Consider the following 25,884-nt stretch of genomic DNA (forward strand, 5'->3'; position numbering starts at 1 on the left):
AGGTTAGCGAACCCTACGCCTATCTAGCTAATGTTTCACTGCGAACCCTGCGCCTGCTGATGTTGCTCAATTAAGAAACATAATCTCTTAATAAACGCTCATCATTTTAATTTTTAACTCAACCTTTTATTGTTTTCTCCCAATGTATACTTTTATTTCTAAAAAAATCTATAGAAACAGTAAGTACTCAAACAAAACTTGATCCTTAGATTTTAAGTTAATAACTTTAGTTAATCCACTCATTGAAAAATTCTTAGTTCCGCCCTTATTCATATGTGACTATGTTAGATGAGTCAACGTATGTATTGTATATATTTATATTATATTAAACTTATGTGTGAATTAACAACATTACGTGATTACACTTAAAAACTTCACTTTAAATAATTTGATTTGGAATACACTCGAACCCAAAATAAAGTATAGTTTGCGTGAACTAATCTTTGACTGATTTAATTTCACCTACTGGCAAAAATAATGAAGATGTGATTTAACACAACATACTAGAGGGAGAAAAAAACTTGTCTTTTAATGTTGATACGATGGACGTTATATGAATTGTTAAAGAATTATCAACTAATGGGCTTGGATCCAAATTGGCCGATCGGATCCAAATTTTGACCCGGATTAAAACGTGCATTGGATCAGATTGGATCCGAATTTTTAGTCGGGTCAAAACTGGCGGTTCAACATGGCCGTTGTGACTTGTAAGTTGTGAACTCTCGGTGGCTCTCTTAAACCCCACCCAAGCGAGGTTTTAGAACAGTTCCGCCATATCTAAAGCTACAAGACCTAATTTCGTTCTCAAATTCTCAATCCAAATGGAACAAACCCAACAGTTGCTATGGAAATCGGACTTATCGGAGCCATCAGAATCCTCTTCGCAGTCAATGATGTCAGTGACGCTTGGTAGAGCAATGACCGCTCTGCTCTCCGCTCGCCCCAGAAAGCTAAACGACGCCGTTTCTCGACTCTCCCCTCACCCCCTCAACTCAATCGGTCACATCTCCATTTCAGCTTCTCTCGATGACTCCCTGCGGTTCTTGCACAAGTATCTAAACGATGCCGCTGAGAAGAACGAGTCCCTCCACGAAATTCTCATCCCCATGCTTGAAAATGTACCCAATTTCATTTTTCTTGGCATTTTTCATTCGTTCACAATGCAATTGCTTTTGGGTTTCTCAAAATTTTAAAATTATTGTTATTATTTCCAAATTCAGTCCTTGCGGTACAAGGACACGAAGAACGGTGGCCAATCCATGGTGCTTTTGAACTGGCTTTTTCAAGACGATTTTCTCTTCCAAGCTATTGCAACGGACTTGGCTAAAATTATTTCGACGAAAGATGATCGCTTTATAGCGCTTGGCTGGTGTACCCTTGTGCGTGCTCTTTTGGACCACGAGACTGCTATGACCCAGTTTCCCATGAATGGTAAGAAAGCCTAATGTGGAGTGTTTGAAGGCCGTTGCTTTAATTATCTTTAACAGCGGAATTTGAGGTTTCACCGCTTGAAATGACAGGAATAATGGAGAGGTACAGTGATTTGTTGAAGATACTCTCTTCGCGTATTCCGCACCTGTCGCGTATTGTCGAAAAAGGAAGGTATTTGATTACTTGATGCAAATTGAGTGCACATCTTGTATGGTTTTTGTTATATGACTTATGTTTTGGTTTACTTGTCATATTCAGATTTATAAGGATTTGAATATCATGCATGTCGTGTTTGAATTAGTTTTAATGTCTTGTATAACAAAATTAGGCAAACAATTTTAATGTATTATGTGACAAATCACAATAAACGCAATGCTTATTTTTTGGTTTTATTTGGTCGTATTTTCAGCCTCTTGTTTTTGTAGCACTTTGCAGGAAGGACGTGAACTGCCATCTCGGCTTGCTGTCTCTGCTGCTGATTGTTTTTTAGCTCTCACAGAAGCATTGACAAAAAAAGCAAAGGTTGCAAGTAACAAGCCCAAATTGTCAGATTCAAATGCACCAAAACGACAGCTTACTTTAGTGGCCATTGACAGTGGAGAAAAGAAAGCAAAACCAGCTTCTGAATCTTTAGTAACCTCAAATATGGAAATGGAATATATACTCTGGGATCATTTAGAGGAACTTATTTGTCTCGTGCAGAAACTCCTTGCTGTAAGTTCTTGTGACTTTGTTACATTCATATATTCAAACACCTCAAATCTCAAACTTTTACTTTGGTGATGTTGCTATTTTTCAAAATAAGTTGAATAATTAGTATGCACATCCCTATTAGTTATAAATTGTAAAAACTAGGAATTTCTGTCAGCAGTTCATATATTCTTTTACCAAATCTTTCCTTGTAGTTTTAGAAGCAATCTTTAGATATTTATGTTTAGTCTTGGTTTCACTATTTCTGTATTATATGTAACTTGTTTCAAACATGAACGTTGTTACATTTTGTCACCTACTGCAGTGGAGCAGAAAAAGCCGATCTTTACATGCCAAAGGATTGGAGCAAGTGCTTCAGTGGTTACTGGAGATAAAAGGGCATTATCGCCACTTTGAAGTTGAGGCAGGTCCTCTACCCATTCTTTTATTAAATATCACACCTCTAATGGTGTCTAATTTTTTATGGGTCATGGCTTCCTTGTTTGTAACATGAAAGACAGGTTCGAAGGTTATCAAAACTGGAGCATTGCTACTGTCTTCTTGTTGGAAGCATTATGGCATGCTAATGCACTTGGAAGATCAGAAATTTTCTCATCATTACAAAGAATTATTGGACCAATACTTAGCAGGCGTACAGGTTATATTTTCTCAGCATTTCAAACACCTAATTTCATTAATATAATCCAGGAATATATGAACTTGACTTTTAATTATTTTAAATTGCAAAATAATAAGAACTGTTGTTTGTTACGGTATATTTTTAAATTCTCATGCTGGGCCATGATTTCTTCCACTTTTTGGGAGTGTCAACATCTCTCTTTTAATGTGAATTTTTATTTACTTTTACTTGATGCAATTGTTAACTTTCTGATAAGAAAAACATATGCAGCTTTATGCAGATAATTATGCAGGAGGGCATCCTGAGAATAAGGATGGTGGTGCAGAGACCAGAAAGTTTTTCCTAAATTGTTTATGCCTACTATTGGGGCGTTTTGACTGCAAGAAATTTGAGACCATAGTATCAGAATATGGGATGAGGATATCACATGCTCTTTTACCACTGGTAGTAATTCTTGCATCCAATCTTGATATAATACTCATAAGGATAACTAAGATTGATTATTTAATACCCATAATATTAGAGTTGCCATTGGAAGGCCTCCTTTTTTTTCTTTTTTTTTGTCATTTTACTAACATTACATTTTATTACATTATGAAGCTCCATTCTTCTGATGATGATGTGGTAGACGGGGTTGTTTGCATACTCAAAGCAGTCATTTTTAAGCCAAAATCATCTGGAAGCAGTCTCACTGACACTAGAGAGGTGGATGCTATGCTACCATTGCTGATTCACCTTCTAGATGAACGGGATGGCACAGCTAGAGCTGTTGTTATGCTTATAGCAGAATATTGTTTGATGTATTTTTCTTATTTACTTCTTTTTATCTTTTGGTGCTTGGAAGCGCAAATCAAATATATTATCTCTCCGTTTGTTTTTGGGTACCTGATTGTCAATTTGGTATAAATGGTTCACCAGGAGCAAAGACAGTCATTGCTTTAAAGAAGTTCTGGAGCGCCTTACTTCTGGAAATGTTCAACAGAGGAAGAATGCCCTTGATGTTATATCAGAACTCATTTGTATGTCGTCAGATTCAAAGGACAAACTTTCCCAGTTATCATGGTATGCAAAATGCTCCATCTGCTTTTATTATTTTGTCATATTATGGGGTTTTCACCATTCTGCCCTTCTTTATCTTTTCCCTATGATAATTGCAGGCAAGATGTTGCAAACCATTTGCTTGAGCGACTTGAAGATGAAGAAATTGCAATTCGGAAGCAAACATCCACTTTGCTTCCAATGATTGGTTCGTTTACCGTTTAAATTGTTTCATGCCAAATCTCGTTTGACATTTTCCAGATTCTTTGCTATATTGATGTAGAACAGCCCGTGGGTAGTAGATTAAGCACTCAAACAATAGAACATAGAAGAATATAAGAGACCGAGGAGAAGAAATAGAGATCGAAGGGACGAAATAAGAGAGTTCTAGGAAAAGGTTTACTCAACATTCAAATCTGAATTTTAAAGAACTACATGGGGGTATTTATAGCAAACTAAAACCTAGACATAATAGGATAAAAATCCCTTGCTTAAACACATATCCTAACCCAAATAAAATAGGAAACTTGAAACTAGAAATCTGGAAATCTGGAAAAGTAGAAATCCTACTAGAATTTGGAAAACTGGAGAATCTAGGAAACTAATAAATTTAGGTTCTACGTGTCCTGCATCATATATACTCTTTTAAACCATAGTAAACTGTAAATCCAAGCTGTGAAGGAAAATTATTTTGACTAGGCATAAACTGCTTGGTGCATAATGGCATTTGGTGGCTTGTTTTTCTTCATGAATTATTATCTTTTTATTTTGATATATGGAATAGTTATAATATGATTCAAACAGTTTAAGGTAGATATTATTTATCATCCACTAAAATTCTTGGGTTGCAGATACATTTCAACACTTCAAATAAATAAATAAAATATAAGATTAGTTTGTGGGAAGAGCATGAGCCAAAAACTTAGCTGTTCCCTTTATATTTTAGTATGGATCTTTTTTTCCTCTTTCATCTTCTTTGAGTAAAAGTGATATCCACTCTAACTTCTTTAGCACTAGCATTAGCAGTAAAGATTGACATTTTGATTTCAGCACTTTGCATTGATGAATTACACATACCTGTTCTTGCAGACCCTTCATTAGTTTTGCCTTCTTTAGTTCATCTAATTTGCTCATTGGATGAAAGATTGCAATCAACTGCAAGTGATGCCTGTGTTGGGGTGCTCAAATATCATAACCAGAATGCTGAAGTTATATGTATGCTGCTTGACTGTCTTAGGTATTTACCTTTTCATTTCATTGTTTTCTCCTCCTGTTCTCAAAGTTTAATTTGTTTATCTTGCTATGAATATGTCTGTAAAAACTTTGTTTCTTTTTTTTGGGTTTGGGTTAGAGAAATGTCTATTGAGCTGAAGCCGCTAATTATGAATATATTCAACAGCAGATAACAGTTTTCCCATTTATTATTTATTCTTGTTTGCAGCAACCTCAGCCAAAGCATAGATCTTCAGACCACTACAGGGGTTGTAGGTATGTAACTGTCTTGATGTCACCAATTGCCAGATGACATCCTTCACTGTGCTGAACTTGTATATGCATCTTTTCCCTCTAATTGCATAACCAAATTTGTGTCTTTTGTGTCTTATATCCACTGTTCTTTAATTATCTATATGATGATGTCTGGACTATAATGTTCAAACAATAGAGCAAATTTTACATGGGAGAAATTAAACTGTAAAGATCTTAATTTTCTTCGGTTTCTTTCATTTCTTTAAAGACCAAATGGAACAATGAGTATAGCAACTATAAATATAACATAAATTCTGCATCTTTAGAACACGGTTCTTCTACATCCTACACTGACAGAGTTTCTTTCGGATGCTTAATATTAAATGCTTTCAGTTGTGTATATTTTTGTGTGAACATATATTTCCTTTATGCTTTTTTTTTTTTTTGTTTTTTTGTTTTGTTTTTCCCTGTGGATTTTAAATGGACCGAAGATTTGGAAGTTCGTAATAGTAATGAGGTAGTTTTGAAGCTTAGTTTTGCTTTCCTCTTCCATTTTTGTGGTGAGCAACTGAGCATCAAGTATTCATAGTTAAAATTTCTAATTGATTAATTCTATTATTGCCAAATACTATTTCGAAATTGAGCTCTTCCATTTGCAACTTGCAGGATCGAAATTTGATAGTGATCGAGTGCTTAGGTTGATCCCAGAGTGGTCTAAAAGTGTAAGATTGATTTTACCACAATATGTTTTATGTCTATTTCATGCTTTTTAAATGAAACCTCAAATTTTGGTCGTTTCGTCATTTGTTTCGTACAAAGTTTCAGCCCTTTTGTTATCTTTTGAATTATCTCAGGTTCAAAGCTGGGACGTCTTGATTGGACTGTTGATTGAGAAGATGTTTGCAGAGCCATCAAATGCAACAATTGTCAAGTTTTTGAGTTATATAAGTGAGCACTTGGCAGAAGCTGCGGATTCAGTCCTCTCTTGTGTTCTATTGCATGCTAAGCGACGGAAAGAGTAAGTACATTATGTTATATAGCATTTATCAAATATAAGGCTTGTATCCTTATTAATAGTTAGCCGTCTGCAGTTTATACAAGTACCTAGTGATTATACAGTGACTTCCTGTATCTTTCTCTTTACTTTTCAGCTTATTTGAAGACTTTTTTCAACTTTCTATGCTAAAGTTTTCTTCTTTAATTTGTTCTGTCCTTTCTCTCTTTCAGGACTGATGAAAACAGCTTTTCTGGACAGGAGTGTCAAACCTATAGAAGTGATGACTCCGAAAAAATGCAGCAGACCCTTTTTGAACACCTTTGCCCACTACTCATAATTAGGATGCTTCCACTGAGAGTCTTTAATGACCTTAATTCATCTATAGTGTATGGACAACTTTTCAATCAAGGCATTTTTCACGGTATACTCTCTCTCCATCTCCATATTAAACAAGTTTGCTGATTTGAAAACCTAAGAGGTATATGGTTTCTGGTGTGTGTGTGTGTGTGTGTGTGTGTGTGAGAGAGAGAGAGAGAGAGAGAGAGTAGTACAGATCTTCTTACCACATTGTGAAATTCAGTTATGTAAAATCATAATTACTATTTTTCCAATAGCTGCATGATTTTTGTGAAACATCTATAAAAATTCTCTAGACGCACTTCTGGTTTTAACCTATTTTTGTTTAATTTCAGACTCTGGAGATATCAATGCCATCAGTGAGGATTGTGTTACCATTCTTCTTTTGAAAAGGTTAGTCCATCAATGTTAGAAGGATTCATTCATATGACTAGAATCTGACTTCTTCATTTTTTATTCTGGTTACATTTTTATTTCAGGACATTTTGTGAGTTTGAATTCAACGATGTACGGAAACTTGCTGCTGAGCTCTGTGGGCGTCTTCATCCCAAAGTATATAACAGTGACTTTTATTACCTACTCTTTATTATGACTGCATCTTCCATTACATGTTCCAGGAAGACTGATTTGTGCCTTCATGGATATATATATTCTAAAATAAGGTTTTCAACTTGGTTGTGTGATCATATGCATGTTAGCATCCATAAACAATCTATTCAGAGCTTTAAAATGTGAGGCCTCTGTGGATCGCAACTGCAGTTTCTGCTTGTTATGCTAGCATGGCTTTAACATTAAGTGAGCAAAGCATTTATCTCTGTGGAACTACACGAGTACACTTTTATGCCTTTCTTATCAGTTATGTAAGATTTTCTTTCAACTGGACTAGCAGCCGTTGGTCTAAAGCAGTGCCAATGCTACTATATCAAGATTCCAAATCTATCAATGTGTGGTACTAACTAGCAAATAAGTATGTGACCGAAATTTGTTTTAAAAATGTATTGGCACTATCGCATGTCTATCTACCTGCCTACTTCTCTGTTAACTTCCACACTGACCATTAAAGAAGCTCATTGTTGTTTCTTGTAATTAGTCAGTATGGTTATTTATATCATTTTGACTCTAAATAAGTTGGGTTATGAACATATAGATTGGATGTGCCAAGTTATAGCGTTAGCTAAGATCCATTTGGGAATCCATCTGCTTTTCAGAAAGAATTCTCTGATTTTGGATCCTTGGAAATTTCGTTTATTGGTCTGTTAGTTTTGTACTGTCAATTGGGTTTCATCCATTTTCAATGCTCAAGAATGATTCCAGAATGTTTGCTCATCAGCTTGCATTTCATTTTTCCATAAAGGATATCAACTATACCCACACATCTTATTTGTGGTAGCAATTACAAATTAAAATCTACCTCCAATGTGATTGTGGAAGTTAAGAAGTCGAATTCATGTATCCATATGAAACGTTGTATATGAAGAAGATGAACCAGTTAGTACTTCGGTATTAGGTTATTGCTTTCTAATTTCTTGTTGATTGTGCTTCTGTATGTGTTGAACTGGATAAAATACCAATATTTTAATATGTACCTGCCATTTCATATTGTAGGTGCTAATTCCAGTTGTCAGCTCCCAGCTAGAAATTGCTACAGGTTCTCGGGATATACTAAAAAGATGGTCAATAAAGCTTCAGACATCTTTTGTGCATTGATCAGTTCCTGCACTTCCCTTGTGGTAATTATTTTTTATGGTCAATATCTTGGCAGAGTTTTGTGCTTTATTCTTCTGCCACGACCTCAGGCATCTTTTGTTTTATTTGCATTGATCTAATGTTGAGGTTCCTGTCATGGATAGGTCAGAGGCAGGGAATCACTTTCTCATCCTTTAATGCTCAAAATCAGAAAAACATTGGAGACAATGCTTTTATGGCCTTCTGTTGATGGGGATGAAGGTGTGTGATAAGTAAAGTTTCTCAAACACGTATCAATTTTGTTTCTATTGGTTAAGTTTGATGCTGATAGGTTTCTATCCCCTCAGTATCTAAAGCACAGCATGGGTGCATTGATTCCCTGGCACTGATGATATGTGCTGAGCTGCAAGATCCAGAATCATTTAGCATTGTTGGGAAGAAAGGTGATCTTGGTTATTGCATTATCCTAAGTATGAACTTCAATTTTATAGGGCACATGTGACTTTTATGATCCATAATGCAGGTGATGCTTCATCAGGAAACTCCATCCTCACATATGTGATCAATAAACTTATACAAGATAACCACCAACCTGTTTTATCATCCAACTTGGATGATGTGAAATGCTTGTCTGAGGTGCCAGTTCCACTCTCATTTTATATGTGCATGGCTAATGTTCTCATCAGTGCTTGCCAAAAGATATTGGACTCAGGAAAAAAGCCTTTTGTTCAAAAAACTCTTCCATTTCTCATCCATTCTGTTAAGGTATTTTGATTATTTATTTCACTATCAGTGGATTATCATGTTATCGAAATCTATTGTGGTTCATAAAGTCATGCTTTGTCTCACTTCATTCTTAAATGTGGTGTCAAATACCTGCAGGTCATGACAAACTCAGAGATAAGAGCTGCATGCATTCAGGTTCTCTTTTCATCTGTGTACCATCTGAAATCTACAGTTCTTCCTTACTCAGCTGATCTTCTTGAAGTCTCATTAAAAGCTCTTAGAAAAGGATCAGAGAAGGTATTGAGCACAGTTTTGATATATTAGTTGCTGTGTCTATGCCTTGGCATTCATAAACACCCAATTTGTGAACTGATGGTCCATATTGTTCTTCAGGAAAAGATGGCAGGTGCAAAGCTATTGGGGTCTCTTATGGCTAGTGATGATGCAATCTTAGAAACTATATCAGGAAGATTAGTAGAAGCAAGATCTGTACTGTCAAGTATATCTTCGACAGATCCTTCAGTCGAGCTACGGCAAGTCTGCGGAAAGTTGCTAGCATGCCTAATCTCTTGAGATGGTGCCTAGCAGAGTACAGCATAAGTTTATCTGCTTCATTTTTCATTTTGGGTGATGTACAGATGTATAGTTACTTTTGCTGTATTTAAATTGACAAGTTTTCGTGATGATAGTTGTATAAATGTGCAAATAGGTTGCAAAGCAAAAGTAGTATGGCTTTTAGGACTCAAGTTCATTAGAAATTTCAAGTATATTACAAAGGAGAATTAGCATGGTTTCAAAAGACATTTGCATTAGCACGAAATCTGGATTCTCTTATTGTGATGGTTAACTTTGACTGCTAATTCAAATAATCTTCTAGAAAATTAAGGATTACTCATTGTCTTTAAGATTTTAGTAATTAAGCTTCAAAATGTGTTTAACTTTTGGATTTCTAATGAACCACTAGATTAGAAGTCAAGCATAGCCAAAACAAGAGACGGCTGTTGGCAGTTTGAGTAGACAACAAGAAATAATACTGAACTCCATCTCTCTCAACGGATGAAAGGTATAAAACCACTCAACAAAAGTTATGAAAAGTTGTAAAAAGTAAAATGTTGGTTTAGGCCACAACATTGAAATACAATTTTTATATAATAAAAAAATCAAAGAATTTAGCTCCAGAATTTGGATCTAAGAAAATTGTGTTCCTAGATTTCCCACTCAGCTAAACACATTTGAATTACATATATCAGGATCCAGAAACTTCAGATAATTAGCACAAAGAATCTTCCGGTAATTGCAATTTATTATTTGTTTAACATTCTTTAATCCTGTTTAGCTGATAATAGAAATCAAAGCAATAAAGATCCCCTCCAAAAAGATATTCCCACATCGATCAAAAGAGCAAATATATTCCCACTACAGAGATCAGCCCAGGCAGCAGATGCTACCTGCTATCAAATAATGTGTAAACTACAAACATGAACCACATTATTCTCTAAACATCAAATTGTTGCCAACTTGCTATCCTAGCAATGCATGCATTACAACAAGTAATGTTACTGAAACAAAATTCTCCCAACATCTAAACAGAGCATAGAATTCATGTGGCCCCATTGGGTGGAGAATGCGTTGCATCAAGTTCATAAACTTGAAAAATTACTTCCATCCCAAAAAACAAATCTCCCAATATAGAAGGGAATTCCTCCAGCACCAGAAGCTCCGTATTACTTCTGGTAGTTTGAACATCATCTGGAATCTAAAGGAAAGAAATATTGTGATGATTATTTGTAAATGAGTGCATCACGACCAGGCCCCACACCAATGTAATGGATGGGTACGCCGGCAAGTTCTTCTATCCTTTCCACATACTGGCGTGCTGCCTTTGGAAGGTCAGAATAGTTTCTGACCGAAGATATATCAGACTTCCATCCAGGCAATACTTCATATTCCACCTAAACACAGAAAAAAAAATAGCATCAACAAGAGTGTGTTTTCCAAGATATAAAAAAATATCCACCAAAACTTAGAAAAACAATAGCATCAACAAGAGTTAACACAAAGTTTTTCTTTTAAGATATCAAATATAACGAGAGACTTGATTACTAAGAAAAAATTAGTATAAATTATCCAACTGAAAATTTAGCAAAACTATAAACAGCATATCCAAATAGAAGGGAGAGGAGAGAACATGCCTTTAACTGCTCAAGATCACGAAGGTCTGCAGGGAATGATCTGATTGGTGTACCATCAGTTTTTTTGTAGGCAACACCCAACTGAATTTCAGGAAGATCCGACAAAACATCAAGTTTGGTGAGATTGAGAGAAGAAAAACCATTAATCTGACAGCAGTATCTCAATGCTGCTATATCAAGCCAACCACAACGACGAGGGCGGCCAGTAGTTGTGCCAAACTCCTGACCAGCAAACCTAAGGAGGTCACCCCCTTTACCCAAGATTTCTGTGGGAAAAGGACCAGAACCAACTCTTGTAGTGTATGCTTTCACCTGCAGAGACGAAGTTCAAGTTAGCAGCATTACTTCACCATCTCAAATTGACCAAGAATACACATGGTGTTCTGTCTCCTTTGAAGACATTTCAACCAGACAACTCCTAGATACAGATTCCATTAGTAAAGCCAAAATTATATGCAAGGAGAAAGCATAGCAAGAAACAAATAATATAAAAGACCTGTTTGAAAAAATAGATTTAGTTGGAGATACTGTTTGTTCATGTAATTGATCCCTCCAATCCCATTTCATTGAGGCAAGGCAAGGATGACAATGATGACATCAGTCAAATGAAAATCAATTCAGCAACTACAAGAGTAACATTCTACTTACCACTCCAACCAGATCACCTAGAACTCTGGGAGCAATGCCAAGGCCAGTGCAAATCCCACCAGCTGAAGGACTAGAGGATGTTACAAAGGGGTAAGTTCCAAAGTCAATATCCAACATTGTTGCCTGGCCCCCTTCGACCAAAATCTTTTTCTTCTCAGAGATGGCTTCATTCACGACAAGCACCGTATCGGCAATGAAGGGTTCCAATCTCTCAGCAAATCGCTTGTACTTTTCAACTTCTTCTTTGAGCACATGGGGCCCATAGTCAAAACCTCGGAATCTTGCTGCAGCATCTGATAATAGAAGATCTAGCTTTTGAGGAAAAGTATCCATGTACCTCAAGTCGCTAACTCGAATACCATTTCGGATAACCTTGTTTGAATAACAAGGTCCAATACCCTCTTGGTAGTGCCAATGAAAGATTTAGCAAGCTCGGATTCTCGAAGCCCATCCACTACTTGGTGTAAATCAAATAAGAGGTGCGCACGATCAGAGACCAAAATCCTTCCCTTGCAGGAGACTCCATTAGATTCGAGGCCATCAATCTCCTTAAAGAGCCCTGGAAGATGCACCACAACTCCATTCCCAATAACACAAAGAGTCTCTTCATTAAGGATACCTGAGGGAACAAGGTGAAGTGCAAACTTCTTTCCCTCTGCATTGTAAATGGTATGTCCAGCATTTGCTCCACCCTAAAAAGATACAAGAATTAATCAGGAAATTACAAAATTTGGTTATAGACGTGAGAGTTTTCTGTTACCTGACAACGAGCAACAATGTCAAAGTGTTGGGCCAAGATGTCGACGAGTTTGCCTTTTCCTTCATCTCCCCACTGGCAGCCCAACACACCCGAGACCTGGGTTAGAGACTCAATTCGACTTAACCCCTGGTTAGGGGACCCAGACACACTTAGAGGTGAGGGAGTGGCAATTGAGGGCTTCACCGAGCATACGACAACATTTCTGGGGCGCTGAAGGTGAATGGGCCCGTGGAGGTAAGGACCAAATGAGTGAGGCTTAGAGAGCGGATTAGAGTCGAGAGTTGTGAAGGACGAGAGGTTGTTCATGGTGAACCGCTGAATGAGAAAGAAAATGTTTAATCAATGACCATTCAAACTTAAAAGACTCTGTTTTTGAGCAATTGGAGAAAACACCCATACCATAAAACAAAAAATGCTAACTACCATTATTAGGCCGAGAATAGATCAGTAGAACACAAGAAGTACATATATTGCTCTAAACAAGAAGAAAACATAAAAAAATTGCAATCCCCTATCTTTTTGTTGGGGGTGAGAGAAGACTTAACATTTAGTATGATAAACAGTTAACAATACAACATTCAATTTGCATTATGAATCATTACAGTTAGCCAGACTGGTAAATTTACCAAGACCAGAATTACAACAACAACAACAAAGAGGACAGCAAGAATGAAACAAAAAGCAAAATTTTCATACTCATAGTACAAAACTCATTTTGTTATACACAAACTACATTTTAGTAAGCAACCAACTCATCAATCACGACTTAACATTTTGCTAATTAATTCTAAAAACTTCGCACTAATGAACAGAGCTGAGTGGGCCAAAGTTGGCTGGTTAGTTTGCTTTACAATAAAAATTTCTGCAATTATTAGCCATGCCAATGAATCTCTCAATCGAATAGATAAACCCTAAACATCACCACTGCAAATACATGAGCAATAATAAATTAACACCAAACTTTCAGCAGAGAAATTGGACGATTAGAGAATGAAAATGAAGTACCTTTTGGCCCTTTGAGCACTGGGTTGAGTAAACCCCTCCAAGACCCGATCTTGGACTGTGAGAGGACTGTGTGAAAAACAAGAGGATTAGAAGAAAAGTGAAGGCAGGAGGAAGAGGAAGGAGGAGGGGGTTAGAAAAGAAGAAGTAAATAAGGAAGCAATGAAGAAAAACTAGGGGTAGCAGGGGCGAAGAACCAAAAGGGTAGCTGCTGTGTGCTGTTCCTGCGTGCATGAATGGTAGGGTAGGGGGGTGTAATTTGACATAAAAGGACAACTTTCTCCTTTCAATTTTTTTTTAAATATTCCTTAAAATCCATAAATTCCTTTATTTTTCTTTTTCAACACGAATAGGATCATTGTACACGAATGTAATAAGAAAATAATAATAATGGCTGTTGTAAAAGTAAAGAACATGGAAATATTTGGGAGAATTGAGATTGTGTTTTCCCGTTCTGATTAAGCTCTTAATTTTAAAATATATATATATATATATCAATTGTGACAAAAATTAAACAAATGTATCTCTTTCCATCTCCTCCTCTTTCACCTTCCTAAAGCAAATACATTATCTCAAAAGAACTTATAATTCAAGTGATTAAGAGAATTTACTTCGGCATTCGAAATCCTATATTCGATTTTCTCCCCTTTCACGTTACTTGTGTCATAAAAAATAAATAAACAAAACGCAAACACGTTATTCGTGGTTATAGCCAAGTCCAATGAGGTCACCAGTCCCAAAAACAAAATGCAGGATGTGTTGTTCATCAAATTGCGATTGTGGGCATTTCCCAAATTTGGGCACGTCGGAATCCTACGTTGGAGATGGTCTCGGGCTACATTTCGCCCAACTTTGGGTTTGGGACCCTGGGCTCCTGGAGATGATCTCGGTACAAAAGTTGGGTTTCGGTTCTCAAATAAATAAAAATAAATAAAATTTGGGTTTCGAAACTCGAATACATTCGTCCGTCCGTGTCAATGGGTTCCAATGACGAAAATACCCATCTTTGGTAGCCGAAATGTCAAAATATTCCAAATGTGACCTAATCAACCCTAATCTTTTGTCAGAATACCAACAGAGTTCTCGCCCTTTCTCTCTCCTCTCTCTGATGTCGAAATCCCCACTGCCTCGATCTTGCTCTGTCAAGCTTTGATCTTTGATTTCCTGGTTCTGCTTTCAAACGTCAGTTATGCGAACTTCATTCTTTCGTTAACATGTATGTATATATTTGTATGTATGAGGGGTGAATGAATTGCTCTGTTTTCTATTTGATTCTGACCTTAGAAAATACGAGTTGCAGATCTTAGCTGCAAACCCAAAATACGGTTTGAATGTATAAATATACTTTATTTTTGCTGTATTTTTTATTTTTATAAATTGGGTATGGCATATTTGTTGTGATGATAATTGGATTTTATCTTAATTACAGAGCCTCTTTGTTTGAAATTTCGTTTATTTTTTACCGACAATGGAAAAATCTTTCAACTTGTACGGTATTTTGAAGCCAAATGATCAGCCAACGTGCCCCAGTTAGTACAGCTGGTTAGTATGAAATTTTTAGAATTAATGAGCGTCATTTGTGCACTTTACTAAAGAGAGAGAATTGTTGAAATATATGAGCACATTTTGTTATATAATTGTTGTCAATCCATTGATATGAATCATATAGAGAGCATCGTAGACATTCGAGTCTTTTTTGGTTTTTTAGGATGAAAACAATGATTTCAATTGTATGATTTTAAATATGATTGCTTGGCTTCTTGTAGGCTTTTAGCGATGAGAATGTCCCTCAGGGAGTTTCCAGTCAGATGCAACAAAATGACAGTCGTATTCTTCATCTCTTTTTTCACTTCCCAGGAAGCTAAACATTGGAATAGTTGACGATTGCGTTGAAGGAAATTTCAACAAGCTGATTGGATTGTCAGCTTTTGATTGTTTTTGTTTGCCACATGGAGGGCCAGACGTTTGTTGTTGGTCAAGAGTTCCCTGATGTTAAGGCCTTCAGGAATGCAATTAAAGAAGCTGCAATTGCTCAACACTTCGAGCTTCGTATCATAAAAAGTGACCTTATCCGCTACTTTGCGAAGTGTGCGACAGATGGATGTCCATGGCGCATCCGTGCTGTGAAGCTTCCTAATGCCCCAACCTTTACAATAAGAAGCCTTGAAGGGACACACACTTGTGGTAGAAATGCACACAATGGGCACCACCAGGCTTCCGTTGATTGGATTGTCAGTTTTATAGAAGAACGTCTGCGGGATAACATTAATTACAAACCAAAGGATATATTGCATGATATCCATAAGCAATATGGGATAACTATACCGTATAAGCAAGCTTGGCGTGCAAAGGAACGAGGACTTGCTGCGATTTATGGCTCTTCTGAGGAAGGATATTGCCTTCTTCCGTCATATTGTGAGCAAATAAAGAAGACCAACCCTGGAAGCATTGCAGAGGTGTTTACCACTGGCGTGGATCATCGGTTCCAGCGGTTGTTTGTGTCCTTTTATGCGTCCATTTGTGGTTTTTTGAATGGTTGCTTGCCCATCATTGGGCTCGGTGGAATCCAGCTTAAAAGCAAATATCTTGGTACCTTACTCTCTGCAACTTCTTTTGATGCTGATGGTGGGTTATTCCGCTAGCATTTGGTGTTGTTGATGTAGAAACTGATGAGAGCTGGATGTGGTTCTTGTCAGAGTTGCATAAGGCGCTGGAGATGAACACTGAGAATATGCCGGAGCTCACATTTTTATCTGATGGGCACAAGGGCATTGCAGATGCAGTAAGAAGAAAATTCCCCAATTCATTACATGCTTTTTGCATGCGCCACTTGAGTGAAAGTATTGGAAAAGAGTTTAAGAACTCTAGACTTGTTCATCTTCTATGGAATGCTGCATATGCCACTACCATGTTTGGCTTTAAAGAAAAAATGGCTGAAATAGAGGAGGTATCTCCGGAGGCTGCAAAATGGCTACAACAATTCCATCCTTCCCTCTGGGCATTAGTGTATTTTGAAGGAACACGTTATGGTCATCTCTCATCAAATATTGAGGAGTTCAATACGTGGATTCTCGAAGCTCGTGAGCTGCCCATAATCCAGGTGATTGCAACGATTCATATTAGATTGATGGCTGAGTTTGAAGAACGGCGTTTTAAGAGTAATTCTTGGTTTTCTGTACTTGCTCCTTCCGCTGAGAAGAATATTTTAGAAGCCATCGGCCATGCATCCACATATCAGGTCCTTCGTTCTGATCAAGTAGAATTTGAGGTTCTCTCAGCTGACCGATCAGACATTGTGAATATTGGTACCCGTTGTTGTTCCTGCCGTGATTGGCAGCTATATGGGATACCATGTTCCCATGCTGTGGCTGCCTTCATCTCCTGTCGAAAAGATGTATACGCCTTTACAGAGAAATGTTTTACTGTTGCAAGTTACCGTGAGGCATATGCTGAACAGATATACCCTATCCCTGGAAAAGTTGAATGGAGAAAGGCAGATGAGGCTTGTGTGGATGATGATAGTCGAGTTGTGCGACCTCCTAAGTTTCGTAGACCACCAGGACGCCCAGAAAAGAAACGAATTTGTGTAGAGGACCTGAATCGTGAGAAACATACTGTGCATTGTAGTCGGTGTAACCAAACTGGACATTACAAGACAACTTGCAAAGCAGAGACTTGCAAAGCAGAGATTATGGATAGTATCGAACAGTTCTAGGTGTCTAATTTTGTATTCTAGAGATCACCTCCTGAACGTTTACTATATTTATATTACCCTAGTGTAGAATAGTTTCCTGTAATTATGCCATACTAGTTATTCAGATCATGTAAAGTAGGTTTTGTCCATTGTACTATTATACGTACGTGTAATTGGAAGGACTTCTGAAAATGCAGATGTTTCTTGCTATAATGAAGTGTTAAAAACCGGCATATTTTTATCCCCTTGTCAGTGTGATTCTCAGTTTGGAATTTAGCCTTTGTGGTTTTTTCCTGCAGCTGTGTTTTCTAAAAGTACAAAAAATACCCATTTTGGAGAGCTAGATCTTGATTTGCAGGATAGGAAGTATCCGCCCTTTATTTTGAAAAACAACTCGGCAACCAAAATAAGTTAGAAATCAAGCTTCTGATCTGAATGCAAGCATTACATCAGTAAAGTGTAACATGTACACGCTGCTGATTAAATCAAATGCTGCAATAACATCTAAATAATGACGTGCAACTTTCAGAAGTTCACTAGTGCACACAACATAGAACAGAAATGAAGGCAAATGTTGAGATCTCCGATTCAAATAGAAGGCTGCAGATACCACTCTAGAGTCACTTCACTTGTATAATTGCTTGAATCTTTCAGAGGCTTCTAAAACATTTCTCCTGTGACCAAAGGCACTAACCCTGATGAAACCTTCACCACCAGGTCCAAAACCAATCCCAGGTATGGTAACCACATGAATCTTCTCAAGAATCTCATTGAATACATCCCATGAGCTTCGGCCCGGGAAGTGAATCCACACATATGGTGCATTCTTTCCTCCATACACCTTAAAGCCAAGAGACTCAAATGTGTCCACTATTATTCTAGTATTTTCTTTGTAGAAACTAATCACATCATGCATAGCCTACAAGGAGTTGAAATCAAACAAATGTAAGCAAAGCTTGTAACAAGTTAACAACACATGCAGGTGGGTTTCAAGTATGAAACTTCAGAATCAATCGAGATACAGAAGAACGGACCTTAATGCCTTCCGGTGAAAGGCAAGCCAGACCACCAGCTTGGGCAATGTTTGATGCACCACTGAAGCAAGTGCAAACAATGCGGTTGAAGTCCTTGGAGACAGGAAATCCATCTGAAAAGAGCAACTGCTTTGGGACCGCCGTCCACCCCAGACGAACTCCAGTGAATCCAGCATACTTACTGAATGATGATGTCTCAATTGCAACCTGCAATGTTGATACAGAAACATAAAACATACGAGTTAGATGTGGTATGCTCCTATATATTAGGCTTCTTATCCACCACAATGCATATAAATCCTCCAATTTATTATCCATTCCATACATAAATCTTCAACAAAACTATGAATCAAGAACCTTGCAAACAAATTATCGATTGCAGACTTGCCTCTTTGGCTCCCGGGATTTCAAAGATTGAGCGAGGATTGTCATCTGACATATACATGGCATATGCAGAATCATAGACTATGATTGAACCATTATCCTTAGCAAACTGTACTAGTTGTGTCAGTTGCTCTCTGGTTGCAGCCGAACCAGTAGGGTTGTTTGGTGAGCAGAAAAATATGATATCTGTTCGAGCAACATTGAGTAAATCAGGAAAAAATCCATTCTCAGGAGTGCAGGTCATGTACTCAATATTTCCAAACTTTTCAACATCTTTCTGATATTGTGCAGTCTGGCCCATAACAACACTCGATTGCACATAAGCCTGCAGATAAAGAAGGAAAAAAGGAAAATCATCCCAAGTTTTAAGCAATGAGAGAGAGAGAGAGAGAGGCAATATAAAAGGCAAGTAAAGATCAAAGGCAAATTACCGGATAAGATGGACTTTGCACTGCCATTGTAACATTAGACCCGAAAACAAGCTATCACAATGTAAAAACAAGGCAGAGACAATTTAAATACAGTTTAAAGTTCTGAATCAATCAAGACAATTATCATGAAAAACAAAAAAATATCAACAGATTAACAAAAATATGAAAACCTGAAGGCGGGAAATGTCACATTTGGCACCATCAGAAACAAATATGTCATCTTCCTCTATGCCAAGGTTGTCATAAAATGTTGAAGCAATTGCAGCTCTCAATGGCTGTACAGATAACAATATGTTTTAACTCTTCACAATTTCTTGAATAAGGAATGTCAATACAGAAAACAGAGGCATGACTATTTGCTACATGTTTTGCCCCTAACAGCTAATCAGATATTGAGAAGGCCAAATACCTTTTCACCTTGCGCAGGTCCATAACCACTGTAACCCTCTAGGGTGGACAAAGCTTGTGATCTCTGCCAAATTAGAAACAATTTAAAGATGGATCAGCAAGACATGACAACTCACAAACCACAATTACTACAAATTCTCTTTTCAAAAGGTAAGATCCATTATAATGCATGTGTTACAGTATGTACAAGTTCTGGACATAAAAATGCACAGCATAGTCCAAATTCAGAGTCTGGCAAGAGAACATTTCCGAAGATCACGGTTTCTATGTCAAAAGGTACATCGATTAAACACGAAAGCAAAGAAGGCTACCTTTTCCATTGCAGAGGTTATAACTTCTGGAATGGGCTCAGTGGTGTCACCAAGTCCAAGGCTAATCACTTGTGCATCAGGGTACTTCTGCAAGTGTGCATCCCTTCTTCTAGCAATCTAAAACAACATAAACCAAACTCAAAAACTTTACAAGTAAGCGTCTTTAACCCTCAAGTAAATTTTAATGAGTTAATTATGATTTAGTTGAACAAGTAAATTAAAAGGTTGTGCAAAATGCCATATTTGAGAGACACAAACTGAGCAACTTAACATGAAGGCCAACTATAGAGCAAGCGAAGGACATTACAGACCTCTGGAAAAATATACGCGGCTTGAAATTTGGCCATGTTTGCATTGCGCGCCACCTGGGTCTTGTATGCTTTACATTGAAAAAATGTATATGAATCAGATTTTGTTTTTTCAAAGAAAGATTTATAAGTTCATCAAAAAAAAAAAAGTTAAAAGCAAGAAACCAGTCTTCTCTTTTTGCTTGAAGGGAGACATTCTGAGCTCGGAAAAACAGTTGATAATGTAAGCTAGGAGAGTGAAAGGTGTTTGGTTGCTAAGAAAATGGACCAGCCTTTCTTCTGTCCACAACCAACCTCTCGGAAGTCTTTAGAATGACGCACCAACATTTTGTAAGCACATATAGCCACTAATAAGTTGGTTGCCTAGTGTAGTAAATGTAGCTTCCTAGTTTTCTCAAATATACATCTTTGCTTCTTGTTTTTTTCTTTCATTCATGTTCCTCCCTTATTCATATTATATCAACATTTGTTTGACCCACTGACGTTGTCCCACTTGGTGCCCGTTTTAGACACGACATAAATATTTTGCCGACATTAGGTATATGGCATTTATTATGAATAATTTGAATTGTGTTGAGTGCAATATAAAAAGTATCTGTTGAATATACCAAAGGGGTTTGGTCTAGCGGATACTGGCTAGTTCCTGCAGTTGGGCGAACGAAGTTCAAAATCCAGCATGTGAAAAACAACCCCCCCGCAGTTGGGGGAACAAAATTCAAAACGAAGTTCAAAATCCAGCATGTGAAAAACAACCCCCCGCAGTTGGGGGAACGATGTTCAAAATCCAGCATGTGAAAAACACCCCCTTAGGAGAGCTTTACCGTAAACAGTCCCAGCTTGGAGTGGTAGCACACTTTAGTTCACCAAAGAAAAAAAGTCTGTTGAATAATGTATGTTTTTGTCATATGGTGTTTAATTAGGATTTTTAAAGATTCTAAGTAAGGGAGTGTTTACACTACTAATAGGACCGAGACCTTTTGCTATAAATATAATTGAGTGTTTCCACTACTAATAGCATCCATAAATTGTTTTCAAGTTAAGTTTAAAATACTTTCCATTCTTTTTCCTGATGAAGTTAATGGGGGCAACATTTAAATGAAGCAAAACTGATAGGATGAACATGCTGAAATGCCAATTTGGCTGCCAAGAGAAAGGAAACAAAACCAGAAACTTTTATATCAGCTTCTAGGTTCTAGCCTTCTACAGCTCTGAAATCAAGGCCCAAAAGTACCATCTTGGAGTACCCAAAAAAAAAAAAAAAGGTGCCGTCTTGGACCGCATGATCTCGACGGATTTGCAGGCTACGAATTACTGCAACTTTATTTAGATAACTTTTAGGCAACATAACAACTAGAAATCAAGCTTCTACTCTTAATAGAAACTTTACAGCAGCCAAGTGTAGCATCTAAAAATTCAATCATTTTCTGCGACAGCCAAAATGATTTGCATTTCTAAAAATAGAATCCACAAACCAATACGACAAGGAACTTGCTGAAACTAGCGCACAACTGACAAACATAGGGCGTGGAGGCAAATGTTGATCATCTTTGGTTCAGATACGAGGCTGCAGATACTAATCTACAAGTCTGATACTCTCGTTCACTTGTACAATTGCTTGAATCTTTTACAGGCTTCTAATACATTACTCCTGTGACCAAAGGCGCTAACCCTGACGAAACCTTCACCACCAGGTCCAAAACCACTCCCAGGTGTGGTAACCACATGAGTCTTCTCAAGAATCTCACTGAATACATCCCATGAACTTCGGCCAGGGAAGTGGACCCACACATATGGTGCATTCTTCCCTCCATAAACCTTAAAGCCTAGAGACTCAAATGTCTCCACTATTATATTAGTATTTTCTTTGTAGAAGCCAATCACCTCATGCATTGCCTACAATGAGATGAAATCAAATAAATGTAATAAAATCTTGTAACAACACATGCAGGTGGACTTTTAGCTTGAAAATTCAGCAATCAATCAAGAGACATTAGAACGGACCTTAAGACCTTCTGGTGAAAGGCAAGCAAGACCACCAGCTTGGGAAATATTTGATGCACCATTAAAGCAAGTACAAACGATGCGGTTGAAGTCCTTGGCAACAGGAAATCCATCTGAAAAGAGCAACTGCTTTGGGACAACAGTCCACCCCAAACGAACTCCGGTGAATCCAGCATACTTACTGAATGATGATGTCTCAATTGCAACCTGCAATGTCCATACTTCATAGAACATAAATGTTAGCTCTTGTATATTCACAGCGATAGGAGTGCAACGGGGTTCTCATGAAAGGTGAAACGGCAACCCAAGGAAAATTCAAAATTTACAATGCATATATGCTTGTGCCAGCCAATCTGGGCCAAGTCTGAAGGGTTTTTATAGTGTAGATGAACTTTGAGAACCCAAACTGTGTGAATAGAATTATTCTCTAACAAACCTTTAATAGAGACAGCCAGCAGGTAAAGATAAAGGTTTCAAGAAAACAAAGAATCAAGAGCCTTGCCAAGATACAAGTTAAAGTTATAGATTGCGGACTTACCTCTTTGGCTCCAGGGATTTCAAAGATTGAGCGTGGATTGTCATCTGACATATACATGGCATATGCAGAATCATAGACTATGATTGACCCATTATCTTTTGCAAACTGCACCAGTTGTGTCAGCTGCTCCCTTGTTGCAGCAGAACCAGTAGGGTTGTTTGGTGAGCAGAAAAATATGATATCTGTTTGAGCAACAGTGCGTAAATCAGGGAAAAATCCATTCTCAGGAGTACACCTCATGTACTCAATATTTCCGAACTTTTCCACAGCTTTCTGATACTCTCCAGTTTGGCCCATAATAACACTTGAATCTACATAAGCCTGTGGATAAGAAGATAGCTTTACACTTGAGTCTACATTTGAAAAGATGGCACACCACCATTAACTCAACAAGATGGTCCTTTTTTTTTCCCCAATCTTTGTTGCTTTATTTTTTTTTTCCAAAAATCTTCAATCAGAATGTAATCCTGTGCATTTCTAAACATTCCTTTTTATAGCAAAAAACCCTACCTAATATAGCAACAACAACAAAATCCTGCCAAAGGTAACAATTATCATGAGAGAAATGAGACATGACATAAAAAGGCAACTACATAATAAAAACAAAGATTACCGGATAAGATGGATCTTGAACTGCCATTGTAACATTAGACCCAAAAACAACCTGCCACAAAGTAAAAACAAGCAAACCCAATATAAGTACGGTTATAGTTATGAATCAATTGTGTCAATTAACACGAAAAGCAAAAAATCACAATTGATACAAAAAAGTAATAAATAAAAAACCTGAAGGCGGGATATGTCACATTTTGCACCATCAGAAACAAAGATGTCATCTTCCTCTATGTCAAGGTTGTCATAAAAGGTCGAAGCAATTGCAGCTCTCAGTGGCTGAACAGATTAACAATATGTTTTACTCTTCATTATCACTAAAAATATTTCATCTTAGTCATCTAAAACCTCAAAGAAACTGGTGAAAATTGAAAGGTACAAATCAAGAACTAGCACTTGATTTTGAACAAGAAAAAAGATGGTAGAAAGTGAGAGGATATATTTGCATTGCATAAAATAACTTAAAGCTCATCAACTACGTCCCTGAAAATAGCTGACCCCCTTACCTTTTCACCTTGTTCAGCTCCGTAACCACTGTAACCCTCTAGGGTAGACAACGCATGTGATCTCTGAAAATTGGAAACAACTTAAAGATGGATTAGAAAGACATGACAATTGACGAACAATTATATACTACACATTCTCTTTTGATAAGGTAATAAACATATAATGCGTGGGTTAGAATGTGTGATGCTCAGAATGCATGGATTATTTACCACAAAAATAAGTACTTTTGCTTCTCAATAAATTTAAATTTAAAAAATATATATATTTTTGGGTTGGATAAAGAACCTATATATTTTAAGGATACATATTTTTACAAGATAATCCACTGGATGTGGTCTGAAAATAATTTTCAATCACTAGATTAATTTACTTGGTTTTCCCTGATCAAAGGGTTGGCTACTTGACTGTCTCAACAATTCCAACTCAACCAAAAACAAGCTCATAATTTAAGTTTACATCTGACGATGAACTTGGCTTAGTTGGCTAGCAGAACCAAAAATAAATTAATCATAAAATAACGAGAGGTCAAGAATTTAACAAGAAAAAGTGTCTCAAGTAAAGGCAACCCATGCTTATTGATTTTACTACTTTCACATTGACATTCAGGCCGGTTAGGTTGATGTCAATTGCCCTCAAAGAAACACCAGTAAACAGGCAAGTTTTACATAAAAATAGGAACAGATGGGAAACAGAAACAAAGCAACATCACCAACCATTTAAGGAGGATACTTTCATATGTGGTGGTCCTGTTGTGGTAATTGAAAGGAGCAAGTTGGTTATATTTGGTTCGCTTCACTCCTTGATTTGCATATGAATAATTTTACACATTACAAACAAGTGTGCTTATACATACAATCAACAAAAGAAAAAAAATGCCTTTTTCATTTGAACCAATCGTGGCTGGGATACCACAATAATAAACGTGACAAAAAAGGTCCATTCCTGTTGGGTAGTAACAGAATCGATTAAAGAGGAAGGCAAAGACGTACCTTTGCCATTGCAGAGGTTATAACTTCTGGAATGGGCTCAGTAGTGTCACCAATCCCAAGGCTAATCACTTGTGCATCAGGGTACTTTTGCAAGTGTGCAGCCCTTCTTCTAGCAATCTGTATAATATATTGAAAAGTAAAATCACAAATCAACCCAAAAACAGAAATTGATATATGAATACAGTACAGCAGTAAATAAAAATATATATATACCACACAAAGCAAACCCCAAAGCTTTAACATTTAGCCTAGAGTAAAATTTAAAGAGTAATCTTTCTTACTTATTTATAAACCAACTTTTTATCTGGGATTATATTAGAGATGTAGATAGATAGCTCGACATGAGAATAGTTGAAGAAGTAAATCAAAATGGTATGCCACCTTTGAGAGACCCAACTGAGCAACTTAACACTATGCCCAAAAACATCAAGTGAAAGACATCACAAACCTCTGGAAAGAGATACCCAGCTTGAAGTTTGGCTATATTGACATTGCGAGACACCTGGGTCTTGAACGCTTCACATTGAAAAAATGTACACATAATAATTAGAACAAAATAAAAGATTAAATCAATAACTTCAGAAAATAAATAAATAAATAAATAAGCACAGAGACCTGTCTTCTCTGATTGTGGAGTGGCGACGCATGTACAGACGCCCAAGGGTTTTGCTGGAAGAGAGACATTCTGAGCTCTGCCAAACAGTGATAATGTCAGCTGCGAGAGTCGATGGTGTTTGGCGGCTGAAAAATAGAAAGGAAAAAAGAGAAGAGAGTGGGAGATTAACTAATACCTGCTGTTGAAGTTGATTTTGGTGTTGGCGAAGAAAGCAGATGAAGACGAAGAGATTGAAGCCTGCAACAGAGAAGAAGAAGACATTTTTGGGTTTTGAAGAAACGAAAGAAATGAGCTTCAACTTGGATACGAGGGAGCTCGACGGCGCTAAAAATCAGAGACTCCTTGAGCTGCGTGTGAGGGCAAAAGACGTTGCCTTTTTCGTTTGGGTGCGTAAAAGGGTATTTTGGTCCGAACAAA

The 25,884-nt window shown here is 37.2% G+C and overlaps 5 protein-coding genes across 5 annotated transcripts; 2 read left to right on the forward strand and 3 right to left on the reverse strand.

Moving 5' to 3' along the window:
• The first annotated feature begins 598 nt into the window (after positions 1–598).
• On the forward strand, positions 599–9,831 carry LOC103334959 (ARM repeat superfamily protein). Its single transcript, XM_089054172.1, is given in 24 exon segments — positions 599–1,118; positions 1,221–1,431; positions 1,521–1,602; positions 1,857–2,145; positions 2,447–2,549; positions 2,643–2,779; positions 3,032–3,205; positions 3,362–3,561; positions 3,680–3,823; positions 3,919–4,007; positions 4,889–5,036; positions 5,241–5,287; positions 5,933–5,988; positions 6,121–6,284; positions 6,494–6,684; positions 6,956–7,013; positions 7,100–7,172; positions 8,226–8,288; positions 8,291–8,350; positions 8,471–8,567; positions 8,654–8,749; positions 8,830–9,071; positions 9,189–9,329; positions 9,426–9,831. Coding segments are annotated over 24 exon segments (3,342 nt in total). The 5' UTR covers positions 599–821; the 3' UTR covers positions 9,606–9,831.
• Positions 9,832–10,421: 590 nt separating this feature from the next.
• Positions 10,422–13,852, reverse strand: LOC103334958 (adenylosuccinate synthetase 2, chloroplastic-like). Its single transcript, XM_008237941.2, is given in 6 exon segments — positions 10,422–10,984; positions 11,225–11,536; positions 11,873–12,273; positions 12,276–12,564; positions 12,633–12,947; positions 13,638–13,852. Coding segments are annotated over 5 exon segments (1,479 nt in total). The 5' UTR covers positions 12,939–12,947; positions 13,638–13,852; the 3' UTR covers positions 10,422–10,813.
• Positions 13,853–14,722: 870 nt separating this feature from the next.
• Positions 14,723–17,573, forward strand: LOC103334957 (uncharacterized). Its single transcript, XM_089054509.1, is given in 3 exon segments — positions 14,723–14,850; positions 15,492–16,265; positions 16,268–17,573. Coding segments are annotated over 2 exon segments (1,764 nt in total). The 5' UTR covers positions 14,723–14,850; positions 15,492–15,583; the 3' UTR covers positions 17,350–17,573.
• Positions 17,574–17,679: 106 nt separating this feature from the next.
• Positions 17,680–20,553, reverse strand: LOC103334956 (LL-diaminopimelate aminotransferase, chloroplastic-like). The gene is made up of 9 exons (XM_008237938.2): positions 20,370–20,553; positions 20,208–20,275; positions 19,897–20,013; positions 19,587–19,649; positions 19,348–19,452; positions 19,178–19,228; positions 18,751–19,071; positions 18,363–18,569; positions 17,680–18,247 (listed from the first exon to the last, which is right to left on the reverse strand). The coding sequence occupies exons 1-9, from the start codon at positions 20,398–20,400 to the stop codon at positions 17,954–17,956; spliced, it is 1,257 nt and encodes a 418-aa protein (XP_008236160.1). The 5' UTR covers positions 20,401–20,553; the 3' UTR covers positions 17,680–17,953.
• A 944-nt stretch (positions 20,554–21,497) lies between these two features.
• Positions 21,498–25,854, reverse strand: LOC103334955 (LL-diaminopimelate aminotransferase, chloroplastic). The gene is made up of 10 exons (XM_008237937.2): positions 25,643–25,854; positions 25,467–25,543; positions 25,300–25,367; positions 24,852–24,968; positions 23,862–23,924; positions 23,530–23,634; positions 23,357–23,407; positions 22,744–23,064; positions 22,206–22,412; positions 21,498–22,097 (listed from the first exon to the last, which is right to left on the reverse strand). Exons 1-10 carry the CDS (start codon positions 25,726–25,728, stop codon positions 21,804–21,806), a joined length of 1,389 nt encoding a protein of 462 aa, XP_008236159.2. The 5' UTR covers positions 25,729–25,854; the 3' UTR covers positions 21,498–21,803.
• Positions 25,855–25,884: the final 30 nt, after the last annotated feature.

This window comes from Prunus mume, linkage group LG6, assembly GCF_029339155.1.
Source record: "Prunus mume cultivar Tortuosa linkage group LG6, ASM2933915v1, whole genome shotgun sequence".
Classification (NCBI taxonomy): domain Eukaryota; kingdom Viridiplantae; phylum Streptophyta; class Magnoliopsida; order Rosales; family Rosaceae; genus Prunus; species Prunus mume.

Excerpts from the sequence above, each read along its gene's own strand:
- LOC103334955 (XM_008237937.2), bottom strand. The coding sequence starts at position 25,728 with ATGTCTTCTTCTTCTCTGTTGCAGGCTTCAATCTCTTCGTCTTCATCT. Across the intron at positions 23,925-24,851 it reads TAACCTCTGCAATGGCAAAG|AGATCACATGCGTTGTCTAC; the intron begins GTACGTCTTTGC and ends TCCAATTTTCAG. Across the intron at positions 23,635-23,861 it reads GAGCTGAACAAGGTGAAAAG|CCACTGAGAGCTGCAATTGC; the intron begins GTAAGGGGGTCA and ends TAATCTGTTCAG.
- LOC103334956 (XM_008237938.2), bottom strand. The coding sequence starts at position 20,400 with ATGTCTCCCTTCAAGCAAAAAGAGAAGACTG. Across the intron at positions 18,570-18,750 it reads AAATCCCGGGAGCCAAAGAG|GTTGCAATTGAGACATCATC; the intron begins GCAAGTCTGCAA and ends TCAACATTGCAG. Across the intron at positions 18,248-18,362 it reads TTTCACCGGAAGGCATTAAG|GCTATGCATGATGTGATTAG; the intron begins GTCCGTTCTTCT and ends AACTCCTTGTAG.